Below are 18167 nucleotides of genomic sequence, written 5' to 3' on the forward strand. Positions count from 1 at the left end.
TTTTCACTCGCTCGCCTACTTATCCGTGGAAACGAGAGTCGGGGCCTTGCCCCTGATCCTTGTCGTCGACCGCAAGGGATTAATCCAGCAAGGGGAGGGAATGAGGGAAATCGCATTCCAAACCAGGTAAAGTAAACACCTCAGTGTAACAACATGTTATCAGAAGTAGCAGTGCCCTCTTCCTGGGCTTCAGGTCGACCCCGTCCATTCACCTCTGAGGCAGCGTGTACGCAGGCTCCTCGGTTGATGCTACAGCTAGCTCTCCCTGCTCCAGGCCTGCGCAAAGTCTTTTGTTCTTATCGACGACATGAACTTCGCATCTCGCCACGTCTACCCTCCCCAGCCATTCTACAGCTTACGGATGTTTTCGCGATGGACCATTTTCCTCGTTTTCGCGGCAATTGCGACCATCGGCATCCTTTCCCAGACCTATACCTCAAACACATTCCGGCGATCATCTAAAGTCACGGCCAGATATCTGAGTCCGAACGAGTTGATGAAGAGACCTATCACGGAGAGCCTGCAAACTATTCCAAAACTGTTCCACCAGAGCTGGTCTTCGACAGACTTACCCGCGAAATTCGAGGGGTGGAGCGCGACTTGCCGAAACCAACATTCAGACTGGGAGTGGGTGCTATGGACAGACGAAGATAATGAAGAGCTCGTCAGAAGACATTTTCCATGGCTGTTGAAGACATATCAAGATCTTCCCGGAACGATATATCGAGCAGATCTGGTGCGGAATTTGTACATGTACATGTTCGGGGGGTGAGATACTCCAGCCCCCACCTCACCTGAAACTAACAAAGGTCAGTGTCTACGCCGACTTGGATGTCGAATGCCTCCGCCCTGTCGATCAGTTATTCGACACATATAACGTCTCAACTGTACCACACCTTAATCCAAGACCGCATTCGAGTGGTAGTCTGCACACAAGTGGCCGCAAGGCTTTCTTCGGAAGAATGGGCACGGACCCAGGATTCTCCAATTCGATCCCGAACGCATGGATGGCGTCCACTCCAGGTCACCCTTTCTTCCTGCTTGTATCACAGTCAGTCCAGGATTCCATGATGTCTGGATCGAGGAATGGACCAGAGGATCTCACCGGCCCAGCTCGGTTGTACAAGACGCTGAAGGAGTACTTCACGACCGAGAAATACAAGGGAGAGAAGCTGGACAGTCATGTTGCCAGTAATCCAACAGCTACACAGTTTACGCCACGTAAAGGCCTCGATCACTCCATCGAGGTGCTTCCATTCAATTACATCTTCCCATACTCTTGGGAGCGCGACGGCGAAGCGGTCCGTGAGATCTGCTGGGCCACCAAAGATACTTTTAGTGCAGAGAGATGCAAATTGCTTCTGGCCACCGACCACTGGCCCAGCTATGCCATTACATATTGGAGTCACACTTGGACAGGTGAAGGGCATGACGAGGGCAATCTGAATGCAATTAGCATTCCAGAAGGGACGAAGGAGGGAGAAGGATCGTGACTGACGATTTCGGGATATTTTGAGCGTACCTTGCAAGCGTTTGTTGGCCAGAAGCCGGTCTGCCAGAGCATTCTACGTTACGGGACTGTATAACCAGACTGCTATGTGATACAGTATAATGTTAAAATTTGACGGACTCAGTATCGTTGAAGGCTCATGATTCCATCGATATAGGCACGAGGCTGGGGAGACGACAGCCGCTCGATTAGTCAGCCGGTAAGCACTACCTTGATCGCTATCGCACTACTCCGCGAACTGTGGGTATATCTGTGAAGGACACTCTTCCAGCATGACTTTGAAGCAGACCTTTCTCCTGGAGCGAGATGAGCACATAACGTGACCATTGCACCCAAGAACCATCGCAAACGTCAGTCAACATCGACATGTCCTATCACAAGATCTCGCCGGCTCTTCAGATCAACTACACGGTCCACAACCCATCATCATCCTTGGGGCATTCCAAACCCTGGATCATCCTCATCAACGGCCTGGCCGACCCACAGACAACATGGGTTACACAAATTTCCACGTTTACAGAAGCAGGCTACACGGTGTTGACCTACGATAACCGCGGGATCGGCCTGTCGTCACGACCTAGCAGCCCCAATGAACTTTGGACCGCCGACGACATGGCTTCAGACCTCCGCAGCTTGGTGCTCGCGCTCAAAGTGCCAACGCCGTACCACATCTTGGGTATAAGCATGGGCGGCATGATCGCCCAGCAATATGCCCTGAGATACGGCCTATCATCACCCTCAGAAATCCTCAGCCTAAATCCAACCTGCACTTACGCCGCACCGGGCCCATTCTGCTCCCGTATGTTCTGTCTATGGGGCGACATGGCACGTCGAATGTCTATCGCCGACGTGATGCGCGATGTCCTCCTCTACTGTTTTACGCCGGCGTGGTTCGCCGACTCGGCGAAACAGGACGAACTGAAGGCAATCGAGGCCGAGATGGCGGCCGTGGACAAAGATATGGGCCTCGACGCTTATCTGGCGCAGTTGAACGTCATCACTGAATTCGATACGAGGCATCAAGTTGGCAAGTTGGCGGAAGTGGGAATGCACGTCAATGTCATTGCTGGCGAAGGTGATATCTTGATACCGAACATCTTGTCGAGGGAGTTGCATAGCCTTATCCCGGGGAGTCGCTGGCGCACCGTCACTGGAGGACACGCGTGTAATTGGGAGTTTCCGGACGAGTTTAATCAGGTGTGCTTAGAGGAGTTCAAGATCGCGGAAGAGAAGTTGGCATCGTAAAGATGAGGGCCAACGAGGACCAGCAGGATACTGTGCGGAAGCTATGGCAGTACCTGGTATCTCTGGAAGACTCATGCTTCTGGCACACGCACAAGCGTAATCAGCAAGACATTTCACTGGAACCTAACCAAGGTCCGGAATTCTGAGTCACAGAGCATGAACTTTTCTTGGGATTCGCAACGGAACCACTGCACCTACGACCTTCTGACATTTTCCACTTCCCAAAACTCACTGAGGACCTCTCCACGGCATCTTCCGGAGCAACCTCCTATAAGTACGCTGTCTGCCGAAGAATAAGAGCAGGAGTGATCACTTTCAGTCAAAAACAACAACGATAGGAGCACGAAGTCTATGGATCTCTTCGACAGACGCACCGTCTTTAGCATCACTGCTTCACTGAGCGCATCATCGTCTGGAACATCGTCTCAAAACGAGGTGCCCTCCACTGTCAGACCGTCTGGAAAAAAACAGGTCGTCAAACTGCCTAAAGCAGCACGCCGTTACACACGGTGTCGTCCTGCAAACCCACCGAGTGCCACCGCACCACTGTCCTTGTCGTTTCAGCATGACTTCCAATATGACGCATGATATATTCTCGGTCGGTGCCTCACACCGCGCATGCATGTTGAGTGGGGAACTCTCCAAATTGCGTCAACATAATGCAACAGAAGCTAGACGCCTGAAAGCCATTTTTGAGGGACACGAAATGAACGATTTTGAGAATGAGGACGATCAGCGACGAATCATCAGACGTCACTGCGAAAGAAGACTGAAACTGTGTACGTCTATCAGACACGAATTGGAATTAGCCCGCAAGATACTGGACGAGCATGGAATAACCGGCCAAGAGGTGAAAGAGAACAACACTGCCCTCGAGTCAATCAACCCCGACGAACTCGTGCTGAGAGTGCAGTTACCACGACTAGTGGAGATGACGCTGTCGGCAAGCCACCAGGTGCTCTCGGAGGCTTATGCTCAGACACTTTCGAATCTTCTCAAGGAGTTACCGAAGATAAACGCCTCTGAAAACGATCTGCAGTACTTTCGTCAAGCCCTGAGAAAGCGTTCCCCACTTGCATTTGCCGAGGGCTCGGAGGCTGACCCAACACACCTCTGTCCCGTTCTAGGAATGGAGTTTTACTCCAAAGCCATGAGGGCCGTTGATTTCGTGCCATGTGAAATGGGAGCCTCTAACTGTGCCTACTTGTTCGGACGTGCTGCAGAGGATGGCTGGCAAACACTTTTCAACGCCGACAACGGCCTATTAGTCCATAAAGAAGCCAAGAGAGCACTCGAAACGGCAGTGATCCAGATTGTGCCAGATTTCACCGCCGACGATCAGAGACGCTTCAAGGTTGTCTCTCTGCTGGACAACGTTGTCCTAAAAACCGACAGCAGCGCTTTCAGATCCGGGGACCTTCACGGCAGAGAGCTCAAATTTCGGAAAGAGGTCAAAGAGCGGCCAGGTATTGAGTACCTCTTCTTTTCTGCGCTGGGAACAGCTTGCCGCAGAAAACGATACAACCGCCCCGGGTGGGAACACGATTACCAAAAACTCTTCTACGATACCAAATGGCCTGATACCCCCCTGCGACTCAGAAAGAGCTCCTTGCACACGATCGCTTCTAATTACGGCGATTTAGCTCGGTTTGAAGAACTAGTCAACCGAGGAGTTGTGCGATTTCAGAACATCAGAGGTAGTACTGATCGGAACGAGACAAGGGCGCTCTCTGGCCGTGGCAACACCACCTCCTTGCCAGTGAGGCAACATGTGGGAAGGAGAAGAGCAAACCGTGCGGGATAGAGTGGAAGGATTCGAAAGAGCGGGTTGATGGCAGTGGGTGCCTCACAGCAAATGGATGGTCCGTCGGCGATGGAGCTGGTGGCCACCCCTGTGTTATAGAACGAACGTATAGCCTTGTGTACGAAGACCGCCAGAATGCTACCAGGTAATCGAGGCACTACATCCAACTGCACATGGTGAGGTTCGAGACTCAAATTAGTGCCATCTTGTCGAGGAGGATATTTGCTCGTTGAACAGTATCATATCCATCGGTGTCATGCGAAAGCTTCAAATTGCGGAGAAATATTCCTTCCTCCATGTTTTCTTATTTCAATGAACATGAACATAGAAATACCTCATACCTCGGCATTGCACAGCAAGTCAAGATATTGCTATGAACACAAGGGTTGCCAACTGCTAATTGCCTCGGTGCGAACAAATATACTACATTCCACATATCTAGTCCAGGAAGTTCTTGAGCGCTCGACCACGATGTCCCGCCTCGCTCTAGCCACAAGCATTGCGCACATTGGCGTAGGGATTGGTCATACTGTACGTCCCTACCATCCAGCATCACCTCACAAACAGCCAGGATCCAAACGAGCTAACAATACAATGTCACAAACAGTTCTTCGGCATCGACCTCTTCTCTAAGCCAGAATGGAAATCATTACCGAAACTGTTCTTCGCCTACTCCCGCGTAGGCTGGTATCAGGGCGGCGCCTTCTTCACAATCATCGGTACGTACATGTCGACGTCGTACATCCTTGCAGGGGCATTACCATCGGCGAAGAACATACTGACCGCCCTTCCTAGGCTTGTATACTTATCAATTGTCCCAGAGGGACCCGTCAACATGGACATCGATTGACCGTACTATATTGGCAATGACCTTGGCGCTGTACTGGGCTAGCAGTGCTTGGTATCTCAAGAACGGAGACAGATCAACCGGGGCGCTGACGGGAGTGGTCGGCGCATTGCAGGCATTGTGTCTGGCGCAATAGGCTCATTTATATCTTGATGCTAGCTGGACGGCGTGTTTTCATTGGAAGATTCACGAAAAGCCAGCAGACAGGACATCGGTTGCAGAAGAAGTAGTTTCATCACAACGATTGGCAGAACGACTATAAACTGTTCATTCGAGCTTCTTGTCGATAAAGGTGAAAGATCCTGGCCAGCTATGTCCTCCAAGAAGATATGTCAATCCCTCCCGGAATTATAGCCCCTTCAGTTTGTTGCACCTTGTTGCGAGTCAGCTTTTCCTGAGGCAGAGATGCATAGTGATTTGCATATCGATTGAACGGAGTATCAGGATCCACCCACCATTTCGTAAACTTCTTCACCGCGGGAGATTGAGCTACTGCGCTCCGAGCGGACGAGCTACTGAGCACATGTCTTCCGCCCGTTGACGTTCTTGAAGGCTTCTTGAACTGGGGCGCCTTGGAGGGCTTGGCCATTGGCGGGGTCATGGCTGCCGATGAGGCCTGGACAGAAACATTTCTCCTCTTCTTCGATGGCTCGGGGTCTGACGGCCCAGGGGCAAACTTTGACATGTTTTGATCGGGCACCTCGCAGTCGATCATCGAGATGTCAGAGCGACTGCGGTCAACATCACGCGTCCCTAGCTCCGGCGATGCGGGGCAAGAGACTTCACGACGCCATTGTTCAACTGCTTGATCCGACTGAGACAGGTTCTTCTCGTCGTCTGCCTTCTCGTGGTTCGCCTCGTGGTTCGCAACAGACCTTTCCTCGACGGACATCTCTTGCCTGCTCAAAAGCGACGGGATATCCGCGATAGAATTATTGCCTGCGCGTCCACTGCTTCGCCTTGAGGCCACTGAGTGAGGGCGACTTGAGATCCCTTGAAACATCTTGAGAGTCACAATGCTTTTCAGATGAGTCGGGGTTGGAACTCGTCGGGCATAGTATTCGTGGAATGCCATAGGCCGGTCCGGATCATTCGCTCCTTCCTCGGCAAGGTATCGTCGATATGAATTAAAGTGATGGCATATAGCGTCGTCAAAGAGAAATTGGTGAGGTGCTTGACCCCGTCTCAGGAGGTTGCCCAACAATCGATACGACTTTCCGAAATCGTCCAGATCTCCATTGTAATCCGCGTAAGCAGCTTTAAATTGTGCAAAAACAGGTGGCAGGTCAATGTGAAGTGGCGCCAATGTTTGAGATATTGAATCGCTTGGACGCACTTTGCTATTGTGGCCGTCGATGCCGGCGTAGACGGTGACTCGCGTGATCGGCGTCGATTCCCGTGGGGAGATATCTGCAGTGACGGGAGTTCGAAGGTGCATGGGCGGAGACGACGACTCTCGTAACGCGTCACCTGCATTGTCAAAGCCTTTGACTGAGGATGAGGCAGACTGTCCGCTCAAAGACTTTGGTTTTGCTATTCGTGAAAGTTGCGCCCTCCGCCTTTCCTCGATGCTTTTGTACACAGATGCATAGGCTGGGTCAAAACTCCTTTCCGACACTAGGGGCTGGGCTCTTCTCGGTCGCTTTCTTGGGCCGAATGCATCTTCGGGATGTCTGCGTTTTCCAGCAAGGATGGGACTGCGCCCACGTGCATCTCCAAACTCAAAAGATGCCACGATTTCTTCAACCACAGGGCCCGTCTCAGCTCGTGCCTGTCGATCTGTCGCAGCTTCTTCGACTGCTCCAAGATCAGGTTTGGACGATAGAGGGAGGGCAGGTTGTGGATGATATGATCTTGGTGGTGACGCCTCTCCTGGGGACTGTCCCTCGGGTGCGGCGTAATCGTCCGGCACAAACCCATATTGGATTGGGACAAGGAGGGCGTTCTGTGATCCATGCGAGCGTGCCGGTAATCGTGTCTCACTGACCGCCTGTGTAGCTTCGTGGGATTCTTCTTCCGGGCCTCCAATGCCGACTGTATCTGTCCCTACGGGTGCCGTAGACGCTACAGCGGGACGGGCGCCGTGTAGTTGGGCGGTCTGTGTATCCAATGGTTGGTTTGCAGCTTCAGCGCCATTCGCAGGCATCCGATCCGTGATTCGTGTTCTCTTCTGCTCCTTCTCCCTGCTCAACGATGGGTGCAACGTTTTTGCTGCGCGTGACTGATCAATATGCATGTTGGTGTTTTCGTAGTGAGTCGCAGGTATGCAACTTAGTGGTAAATCAGCATCATCAATGATTCCCATAAGATCAGAGCTTGCATGATACCAGTTGCCTTTGGGAACGTGAGGAGTCCTTTCAACCTGGACGCGGTTCGCGACTGCATTCATGTGCTCTTCGAGTGTTTGTGAGCTCGGCTGGCTAGGCTTTGCGCCCTTCTCCTCATTGAATGTCAACTCACCGGAGGACTTCAGTGTGTCAGCAGATAGTTTCGGTGCTTCCTTGCTACTTTGCGTGATTGAAGTCTCATGAGTTCCTTCGACTGGACTGACGAGCTCGCGACAACGACCTTCATGCGAGTCCTTTTGTGCAGCAGTATCGAGGGGAGAGGTGTCAAGAGAATTGGATAAAGCGGACTGCTGCTGCGTGGTATCTTCTCGCCGGTCGAAAGCGTTTTCTTGCGAGGATAGAGGTCTTTTTGCCTGTCTTGGAGCCAATGGCGGACTGTCTGCTGGTAACTTTCGAACACGCCTTTCCTGAGTTGGGGGGCTTGCTGACCATGACGCCTGCGAGATCTCTGAATCGCTTTCAGCATTACCAGGCGAAGGGCTTAACTCTTTCCATGAGGCAACCGGCTGTGCCTCATGCTCAGTAGTCCGTCGTTCTGGGACGTCTTGTGCCTCCTCCAGGCTCAGAGCCTTCTGGTCGGCTGCTTGACACAATCGCTCTAGTAAAGGCAATGGAACCTGACCTGGTCTTGAAGCATGTCCCACAAGCGGTGGCTGCCAGCTATCGTCTGACTCCAGGAGCGTTTTCTGGTCCTCGGGGATCTTTTGGACGTACCGCGGCACATACTTTCCTGACCGTGCTTCCCGCCGCCATCGTGCGAAGTGGCAGACTAGGCCAGTAGGAAGCTCAGGCGCGATTGCTGACAGGCTAGGTTGCAACACACCAGGCTTTGACGTGGGTATCGCCTCTGTTGACTCATCTCCATCATTTACGGCTGACGGGCCGTTGGCTCCGCTTTCGCGTTCGTCCATCTGTTCATCATGCCTGAGTGGCTGGGCTGAGGAGACTTCGGCAGCATTTTGCTCATTCATGGAGGGACTGAAGGAGCCAGGCACAGTGGGCGCAATATCAATGTTCGCTGCCTGCGAGTAAGGCTCGGAATTTTCGTGGCTACTCTGTGCTGGTTTCGAAGGTGACTTCCTGATTGCCGCAGTCTCAGACGGTTTCTTCCATTGGCCGCGCCGCTGCAATTGTGCAAGTAGCTCGCTGTTGTCATATGTCTCAGTAGCTGCAATTCTAGCATTCGCCAGAGCCGGTTTCGGTGCGGGATGGTAGCTAGAAGATTGGGGGATCTGCGTCTGAAATCGCTCCTGATAAACATCGTCCTCGGAGTCCGAAGGATTATCGTTATCATAAGCAACTTGCGATTTGACCGATTGTGGGCTGTCAGATGGCATGGATGCTACCCGCCGCTCCCCAGGATTCAGTTGCAAAAGCTCCAGCACCTTCTCTTTGATCACTCTGTCTTCACCTGCCAACGAGCCCTCAGCCAAAGGCATCGTCCCTTGGACCTTCACAGTCCTTTCTTCCTGGCAGTCGACGGTGAGCAATCGTAGTTTCGGTTTTCCGTACGCGCCGTCGACGATAATGGTAGGTTTGGTGACTCGTAGAGCGAAAAAGGGACTAGTGAGCTCCGATATCTGCACTCCTGATGCTTTCAGCTGAGCTTCGACAGACTTTCCGAAAACCGTCTCGATATGGTGTCTGCCATCGGACAACACTCCTTTGAGAGGGTGTTCCTGAATGATCTGCGACTGAGTTAGGCAAGAGAGATTGGTGACTGAGGTGGTAGTACCTGAACCACTCGGACCGTCCCTTCAAAGTGTGCTCCTCGCCATAATTGAATGGTCTCGCCGCCGTTACTCTTTGATCTGTATTGAACCAGAGGCTGGCCAGTGCGCAGCTTCCGTATGTATTCTGTTAGGCCAGAGACAATGAAGTCGGCCAACCACGGCTCGTGGTATTCCATTGGCGAGTTGATCGCATGAGTGGAGAGGATGTTAGCATGATAGAGGATCAACAGTCTGACGTCGCAAGGTTGGAGTCGGAATCGAAGGTTGCATTTGGTAAATAGCGATCACTTGGGGGACGTCAAAATGTCCACATGCAATTCTGGGGAAAAGAACCGCGTCGAGATGATTTCGATTCGGTTCAGAGACGCGACTTGCCAAGCATGACGTTTATTAAGCGGCATGTACTTTAAGTACTGTAGCAAGGGTAGGTACTCCACGCCCTCCGTACGGGTAAGTGCAACGGGCGGGACCTTTGGGCAGATCCCATGAAGGCTGTCAATTGCAATCCATTTCTCATCAATGGCCACCCTGTACTTTGATTTATGACAACATACAACTGTTCGGGTACATTTCTCGCTCAACATGTGGCACTGAGCATGAAGTCTTCCGAACATCAACACAGGACATCTGTGGCCGATAGGCCGCCAGACTGACTATCACCATGCCTTCCTCTCAGAAGGACAATCCGAGTCCCTCCGCGTCCTCCCTCTTTCTTCCACTCGGACGCAGAACAAGAAGAGATTCCAGGTCGTCTCTCTCACATGAGCTCGATCAAGATGCATTGAACGAGGCTCTAGACACCATCCACACCGCGGCATCCCAGTCGAATAACCTGACTGTGTTCAACGACTACACAGAACCTCCGAATGCTGAACTCAACCAGGAGAATAAGACGTTGGCAGGCGAGATACAAGGTGGCATAACAGGGCTCTACAACAAGTTGATTGCAAGTGTGGGAGGCACCAAGGAAAATGATGATCATCATGAAGAACATACTATATCAGCCACAGCAGCCCAATTTGATGAGAGGGCCAGTCTAAATCCAAGTTCTGGACTGACTTCGAAGGCACACTCGCCAAAGTTGACCCCATTCGACTCGCCTATGCCAGTTGATCAACCGTCGCAACTGTCGAAAATGTCTTCAAAGGCTACAAGCGTCGCTAAGCTATCAGTACCTTCGACTCCTTCGATTAGGTCACCAACAGCCCCCCCACAATCATCATCACACTTAGCCGACCCGTCTGTTACATCAGTGAATATCCATGCTGTGGCAACCACAGGCCATTCAAGAACAGGTTCTGCATACGAGCCTGAGTCGCCTGCACATGATCGGAGCTTGGCCGCATCCGGCGACAGCGACAGTCTGCGGAGGGTTTTCTCCAAAACGGGCAACGAAAGTTCCATGACTGAGCGTGGCAGTCGACTTGTCACGTCTCCTCGGCTGTCAGCGTCTCAAAGACCAAACGCGCCAGGACCGTCCATCTCCCACGGTCGCGGATTGTCGTCTACTTCCACGCAAAGTCAGATCAGTCACGTGGATGGTTTGGGCAGCTCACAGCATTTGCTCCTTGGTACACCAGACGAAAGGTCGGTCGTACGAGCCTCGTCCGCCAGGCATGATACCGCAACGAGTCATAAGCATCATCCCAGCCCTCTAGACCTGCTGGGCGAAAACGCCATTCACCAGCCCAAAATCCTGTCGGGTATCCATGGACGGTCTAGTGACACTCCCACTCTCAGGTCGCCTCTCTCCGCAAACTCAGAGCAAAAGTCCGCAGAAAAATCTGGTCAAAAGATTAGCCAATCAAAATTGCCTGGCTTTCGTGCTTCCCGTACATCTTCGTCGGATTCTACAGCGGCAATGAGCAGCCTACGTGCCAATCGAGATGTTTCGGTGGACGGCAGCAGGAAAAATGCACCTAACAGCGCTGCTCAGGCACGATCAGTAAACAAGTCACGGAGTAAGCTTCTCAGCAAGGAGTTCTGGATGCGTGACGAGAATGCGAAGGACTGTTTCCAGTGTGCCGAACCTTTCACGACATTTCGTCGAAAGCACCATTGTCGGCTTTGTGGCCAGATCTTCGACAACAAATGTACAGTCCTGATCGGTGGGGTGCAATTCGGCTCGAACGGCCCAGTGCGCGTCTGCAAGCCGTGTGATTCCATCATCACGTATCACGATGACGATTCTTCGGATTACTCTGTGGAAGATGCCTCTGTCCCAGACTCAGCTACTCGTCCCAAGACGCCGGATACAAATCTTCACAATCGTCAGTGGGCTCGATTCGATGACGACAATGTTTCAGTTACTTCTCAATCACTTGAGCAGATGTCAAGAACGCCGATGATGAATTTCCCAGTACGGCGGGCATTTGAGGGCGCGAATCGAACATCTGCCGTGCTAGAGTTTGATACAAGTGACCGGCCATTACCGCGCCCCAGTTCGTCCAGGTCCTTGAAGCCCAGTCATTCTATTGGTCACGGCCACAAGCGACACCATTCCAAACATCAACACATACGAAATTTCAAGGCTTATCATGAAGACCGAGTTCCATTTCAACGTCGCATTGCAGATGATGTCCTCAAAGAAGGGAAATCTTCTGCATTTCACCGTGACAGCATCATCGATCCGGACCTTGCTCAGTATCTCTCCGACGATCCCTCCAGCGAAGAGGAGCATGAGCATTCCATTCATGAAGCACTCAGCCCGGACAAACTCTCGCGCAGCGTACCTGACAGCGATAGAAGTGCTATTGGCGGCCTCCTCGCCGCTGTTCGGAAAGGTCGATCCCGCATCGGTGACCGGAGCATTGCGGGCTTATTGAGTCTCGGGAGAGATAATGACGATGCCAGTGTGGTCAGCTCTCGCAATGTTGATGCATTGAAGAGTTCCCGCAAGCGCAACCTTAGTGTCTCCAGCAGCATCCACCAACGTACTCCTCGAAGCACCAAAGAACGATTGCAGATTGTGCTTCCGGACGGCCACAACGACACACAGGATAGTCCGGCCGAGCCTTCAAATGCCAGAGGCCGGTCGAGGATGATCCGAAGTGCATCCATGCGTGGAGTGGCAGCCCCTGCAATGGAACTCAATCGCGCGAGTATTCAACATGTGCATAAGCTCCTTCAGCAACTCCTGAAAGATGCAAACATACCGAAGGCATCCAGCTGGCAAGATGCGCTTGTCCCTATCTTATTGAGGGCGACGGACGACGTTGATCCTGATGTACACGGCGGGGACGACATCGACATACGCAACTATGTAAAACTAAAGAAGATCCCTGGAGGCAAACCTGGAGACACGTCCTACATCTCCGGTTTGGTGTTCACTAAGAACGTGGCTCTGAAAAGCATGGCCCGTTCTCATGCCAATCCAAAAATTCTGGTCATCACCTTCGCACTCGAATATGCCAGGCACGAGCAGCATTTTCTAAGCTTAGATCCCGTCATCAGGCAAGAGCGAGAGTACCTTGGTAATCTTGTTGGTCGCATTGCTGCCCTTAAACCCGACGTCCTACTTGCACAACGGAACATTTCTCGTCTGGCCCTCGAACTTCTTGAGAAAGCCAATATCACGACTATTTTCAACGTGAAGTCTGGAGTACTGGAAGCAGTCTCAAGATGTACTCAGGCTCGGGTTGTCCACTCAATAGATAGACTCACATCGCAGACGGACTTGTTTGGGCAATGCGACTCCTTCGAGATCAAGACTTTTATGGCGGAGGGACGGAAGAAAACATACGTCTACCTTTCTGGTTGCCCTCCGCAGCTTGGATGTACGATCGCCCTTCGTGGAGCAGATCGTCAAACTCTCGCCAAGATCAAACATGTTACCGAGTTCATGGTATATGTTGTCTACAATCTGAAACTCGAGACTTGTTTGATGCGAGATGAGTGGGCCCTAATACCAAGCGCACCGACCGGACAGAGCGCCGAGACTGCTACAACGCCGAATAATCTCGCGCAAAAGGTTGCCATGCAAGACAAGGACGGCGGTGAGCCGTCCAGAAGAGCCGATGAGCAGACGATCACTAGTGAAGCGCGACCGAAGGCAGATGGGGACGTCTCGAATGCTGATGTTGTCTCCTCCGAAAAAGAAGGTCATCTTGTCCCGGCAGTGAGAATGGACAGCACAGAGTCAGTGATGCATATCCCCGATGATGTACCCGTGCCTATGTTTTATGAAGACCTTGTGATCAAGCATGAAACTCGAATACTCTCTGCCTCCCCATTCGTCAAGTTCTCGCAACCCTACCTGCTCATGCGTGCAAGGGAATTGGAAAGGCGTGTTGCATATCTGAAGAGACTTCGAGATCAAGACCTATCCACCGAGCAAGCGATGGATGACAAGGGTAAATCTGCCAAATTCACGCTGATTCAACCTGAAATGGTACATCGGCCACTGGCTGGAGCCAGCAGAAAAGTCCGAGAAATCATTCATGCAGTGCATGATGCCGAATATGACAAGGCAGCTTACAACTACGAAACACAGAAAAAGCAATGGGAAACATATCTATCCGGAAATCGTAACCTATTCGATCCGTTTGCTCATCAAAATATTGTTGTCCTGTTCAGTCTGGTGTCGACAGAGACTTCAGTACCATGTTCTGGTCCAGATCTACTGGCTTTCGCCTTCTACAACGAACACGAAACAGAGGCCGAGTTCGAGGCAGACTGTACACTCGGACAGTATGTCGAAGATCTATGTTATCGAGCGAATGAAGAGTGCCACTCTGATGCATGTGAAAAGAAGATGCATGAGCACCATCGTCAGTACGTCCACGGAGAGGCACAAGTCACTGTCTTTGTCCAACCTTATCCGGCAAAGATGCGTGGTTTTCAGGACTCGATCTTGATGTGGAGTCAGTGCAAGATCTGTGGAGTTGAGACAACCGTGACTCCCATGTCAACCAGCAGCTGGAAGTACTCCTTCGGAAAATACCTCGAACTATCGTTCTGGAGTGCAGATCTCCATGCTCGCGCCGGCATTTGCCCCCATGATCTACACAGGGATCACCTACGCTACTTTGGCTATAAGGACTTCGCACTTCGCGTGCATTATGACACGATTGATCTCCTGGAGATTATTGTCCCGAGGATGAGAATCACCTGGAAAGTCGACAATGATCTGAAGTTCAAAAACGAAGTGTACACCCGTCTAGAGCACCGAATCACTCGGTTCATGGTGTCCGTCAAACTACGTCTGAAACACATCAACATCGATGCAGTACTTCCTGAAACCGCTGACGCATGCCGCGCCGAGATTGAGAAGCTGACGAAGAAAGCTAATGAGGAGCATGCCAGTCTTATCAAGCAGATTCAAGACAGATATACCAATTCCAGGTACTGGGAAACAATCGCTTTCAACGGAATCATTCGAGAGACTCAAGAAAAGGTGTCTGAATGGGACACTGTGTTTGGGGATTTTGAAAGTAAATTCTTCCCCTCCGAAAAGGATATCAGAAGACTCGCTACGCTACAATTGAAAAAGATCTTCTTGGACCGTGATGTCTCTGTGACCTCCTTGACCACGAACGACGAAGAAACAACAACACCTTCTGCAGAAGAGGTTACTGACGAAAAGGGAAATACTGAGGAGGCGCACTTCCTGAACAACGAGCTTCGAAGGGGATCTAAATTGTCTCCGGAGAAGACGCAAGATGTCCTCCAATCCGTTCTTGAAGAACGATCGAACCCTCCAGCGCCAGAGGAGCAATCCTCGGCTATTCCCGAAGTCACAAGGTCCGAAGTGCAAAATCTTCCTTCTGTGCTTGATGGCCCAAGAAACATCGAAGACGTGAAGCATCTTGATCTGGCCATAGCATCGCCACCTCAGCAAGTGACTCTGCCTGGAGGTGAAACCACTGTCGAAGTCTCGGCGCCTCTGAGGTCGCCAGGAGCCATAGATACAAGTCCAGGGCAATCTCCCATCGCTTCTTCCGAACATGAGGCAAATGAAGGAAGCTCTGGTGCTTCCGGTACAGTCATCTCGGTCCCTAAGAGCGACGCAATTGATTTGCCACTGAGAGTCATCGACGAGGCAATTGCGCCCTACACAATGCGGCGGACTTCAGATGGCAAAGCGAGTTCCCCTGTCCTGGCACGTGCCCAATCTCAGCCAGCAGGATCAATTGCTCTCCGCCAGAACGCTGGTCAAGCGAGCTCCAGCACCTTGTCTGCGATCAACGCAATGAACGGGTTTGGGGCTGCGCACCCTAAGCTCAGCCCGTCCATATCACCTATCAACCCTGAATCCACCTTACAGGCTCCGGAGAAAAAGCTTACAGAGCGACTTGGACTTGCACATCTCAAGAGGAGCAGCTTCACCAAAAGTCAGTCGTTGATCCCAAGGGCCATCCCACCCCGCAAGGAGTCCCGCGTATCAAATCTCGCAAAGCATTTCGAACAACTAAGTCGCGAGTTCGAACGAGAGCGAATCAAAGAACGAAAACAACGGGCCGCAAGAAACAGACAATCCAGAATATACCCACTGGCCGTGTCAAAACCTATTGTGGAGGTCTATAGAGATGTTGACGAAGCAGTGGACGAACGAGGCGACTCTGACGACGTCTTCGGTGCGGATGAACTGCCCGATGAGGTCGAGAAGACGGCAGACACCGTTGAAGGCATGGCGGAGGTCAACGTCGCCCATGAGGAGATTTCCTCTCGTCGGGCCAGCGAAGCACTTGCAAATGTGACAGAGAACGAGGCAGATGCCCAAGTTTCAAGTCACGCCCCTTCGGAAGCCGAAGATCAGAGCGAGGTTGATGAAGCATCAGAGGAGATCTACTTGCCTGATTCACCTGAAGACCTCTTACGCATGTCTCAAGAGGACATGGACCTCAAAGAGTTGCCCAAGCATGAACGCACTTCATTAATGAAGATGTTGACCAACTTCTGGGCCGAACGCTCCTCAAGTGGGTGGACTGCTCTGGAATATCCTCTTGGCGCATCTGAGCACATTTTTGCGGACTGCGACATCATTGTCCGTGAAGATGAACCTAGCTCCATCATTGCCTTTGCCCTTGAATCCCATGATTACCAGACAATGTTGCACGACTTGCAGAGTCGACCTGCGCGTGACAGTGTTACTGCGGAAATGGCTGCACATTCGGACGATCCGCAAGCCGATGTCATGCACTCTCTGTTGCGCAAGACTGGCACTCACTTGAAGTATCAGTTTCAAGAAGGTCCGGCTAAAATGTTGTGTAAAATATTCTTCGCCGAGCAGTTTGATGCTGTACGCAGAAGATGTGGCGTGGCTGACAGAATCGTGGAGTCACTATCCCGGTGTGCCAAATGGGATTCGAAAGGCGGCAAGACCAAGTCCGTCTTTTTGAAGACGTTGGACGACCGATTTGTTCTGAAATCGCTGTCACCGATCGAGACGCAGTCGTTTCTTCAATTTGCCCCGAACTACTTTCAGATCATGTCGGAGGCATTCTTCCACGAACTACCGTCCGTCATTGCCAAAATGCTCGGCTTCTACCAGATCATCATCAAGAATCCTGTGACTGGCGTGGAGTTCAACTGGTTTCTGCTACTCATGGAAAACCTGTTTTATGACAGGGTGCCTACGCGCATCTTCGATTTGAAAGGCAGTATGCGGAATCGCAAGATCAATGCCACTGGCGAGAAGAATGAAGTGCTTCTTGACGAGAACATGGTCGAGTTCATATACGAGTCGCCGCTCTTCACTCGTGAGCACAGCAAAAAACTCATCCGATCATCTGTACACAATGACACGTTGTTCCTTGCCCGCCAGAACGTGATGGACTACAGTCTCATGGTCGCGATCGATGAGGTTCGGAAGGAGCTCGTCGTGGGAATCATCGATTGCATTCGCACGTATACATGGGACAAGAAGCTGGAGAGTTGGATCAAGGATCGTGGTTTTGCAAGAGGAGGCAAGAACAGACCTACCGTCACAAGTCCGAAAGAGTATAAGAGGCGATTCAGGGAAGCTATGAATCGATATGTGCTTGAAGCTCCCAATTGTTGGCATCAGATCAAGCCGGCCAAGGTTGAGCGAAGAGTGCTGAAGATTGAGGGTGATAAGGACGGAGACAAAGGTGAGAACGAGCTGCAGATTCTCACATGAGGAACAATTTCATCATTACGGCTGTGCATTGCATAGCTTGGAGTGTTTCACGCAAAGGTATACAGCATAGCGATAGGCGCTTGGTTATGGTTATGACATTATGTGTGTCGTTTGATAGCGATTAGGTGCTTGCAGCACAATAGCATGAACAAGAAATGACATTACTATTCCTGACTGGTGGAGATTGGAGACCGACCCATTTCAACGACAACGCGATGTGATGCAAGAACCCACAAAGCACTTTCCTGGTCGTGACATAGCGACGACCGTGTGGAATGGCAACGCATCGTCTATCGATGTCGTTTCACGACCGCCTTGAGTCTATACAATCTACATTGCACAATGCGCGTTTGAAGACAATGTGCTCCTTGTCAGTGTTGCTAACACCTTATGAGTTGCTGTAGGTCGCCGCCCTATGACGACCAGTGGACTTAGGGGCTTATAGCCACGGCGTAATGACCCAGCGACATTTGACGATATGTTCTAGTAGCAACAAACTAGGCCTCGATGGCGGCAGGACGGCGACCGCTTTGAATCGTGACTGGCAGTGCTGATGTCACTCGCAGCCTCCACTAAGGT

The 18167-nt window shown here is 51.5% G+C and overlaps 6 protein-coding genes across 6 annotated transcripts; 5 read left to right on the plus strand and 1 right to left on the minus strand.

Annotated features, from left to right (window-relative positions):
- Positions 1-307: 307 nt before the first annotated feature.
- On the plus strand, positions 308-1493 carry EDD37DRAFT_611896 (nucleotide-diphospho-sugar transferase; the record flags this gene model as incomplete). Its single annotated transcript, XM_062815319.1, has 2 exons — positions 308-768; positions 815-1493. 2 exons carry the CDS (start codon positions 308-310, stop codon positions 1491-1493), a joined length of 1140 nt encoding a protein of 379 aa, XP_062667265.1.
- A 193-nt stretch (positions 1494-1686) lies between these two features.
- On the plus strand, positions 1687-3038 carry EDD37DRAFT_113627 (Alpha/Beta hydrolase protein). The gene has a single exon (XM_062809246.1). It carries the CDS (start codon positions 1877-1879, stop codon positions 2753-2755), a length of 879 nt encoding a protein of 292 aa, XP_062667266.1. The 5' UTR covers positions 1687-1876; the 3' UTR covers positions 2756-3038.
- EDD37DRAFT_113628 (uncharacterized protein) lies at positions 3039-4715 on the plus strand. The gene has a single exon (XM_062809247.1). It carries the CDS (start codon positions 3321-3323, stop codon positions 4557-4559), a length of 1239 nt encoding a protein of 412 aa, XP_062667267.1. The 5' UTR covers positions 3039-3320; the 3' UTR covers positions 4560-4715.
- A 315-nt stretch (positions 4716-5030) lies between these two features.
- EDD37DRAFT_652747 (uncharacterized protein) lies at positions 5031-5542 on the plus strand (the record flags this gene model as incomplete). The annotated part of the gene is made up of 3 exons (XM_062818478.1): positions 5031-5090; positions 5167-5278; positions 5355-5542. The coding sequence occupies 3 exons, from the start codon at positions 5031-5033 to the stop codon at positions 5540-5542; spliced, it is 360 nt and encodes a 119-aa protein (XP_062667268.1).
- A 174-nt stretch (positions 5543-5716) lies between these two features.
- Positions 5717-9663, minus strand: EDD37DRAFT_652748 (uncharacterized protein; the record flags this gene model as incomplete). Its single annotated transcript, XM_062818479.1, has 2 exons — positions 5717-9442; positions 9490-9663. The coding sequence occupies 2 exons, from the start codon at positions 9661-9663 to the stop codon at positions 5717-5719; spliced, it is 3900 nt and encodes a 1299-aa protein (XP_062667269.1).
- Positions 9664-9915: 252 nt separating this feature from the next.
- EDD37DRAFT_637963 (1-phosphatidylinositol-3-phosphate 5-kinase) lies at positions 9916-17771 on the plus strand. The gene has a single exon (XM_062817068.1). It carries the CDS (start codon positions 10149-10151, stop codon positions 17586-17588), a length of 7440 nt encoding a protein of 2479 aa, XP_062667270.1. The 5' UTR covers positions 9916-10148; the 3' UTR covers positions 17589-17771.
- The last annotated feature ends 396 nt before the right edge of the window (positions 17772-18167 follow it).

The sequence above is a fragment of the Exophiala viscosa genome (genome assembly GCF_022695815.1).
Source record: "Exophiala viscosa unplaced genomic scaffold EDD37scaffold_10, whole genome shotgun sequence".
Lineage (NCBI taxonomy): Eukaryota > Fungi > Ascomycota > Eurotiomycetes > Chaetothyriales > Herpotrichiellaceae > Exophiala > Exophiala viscosa.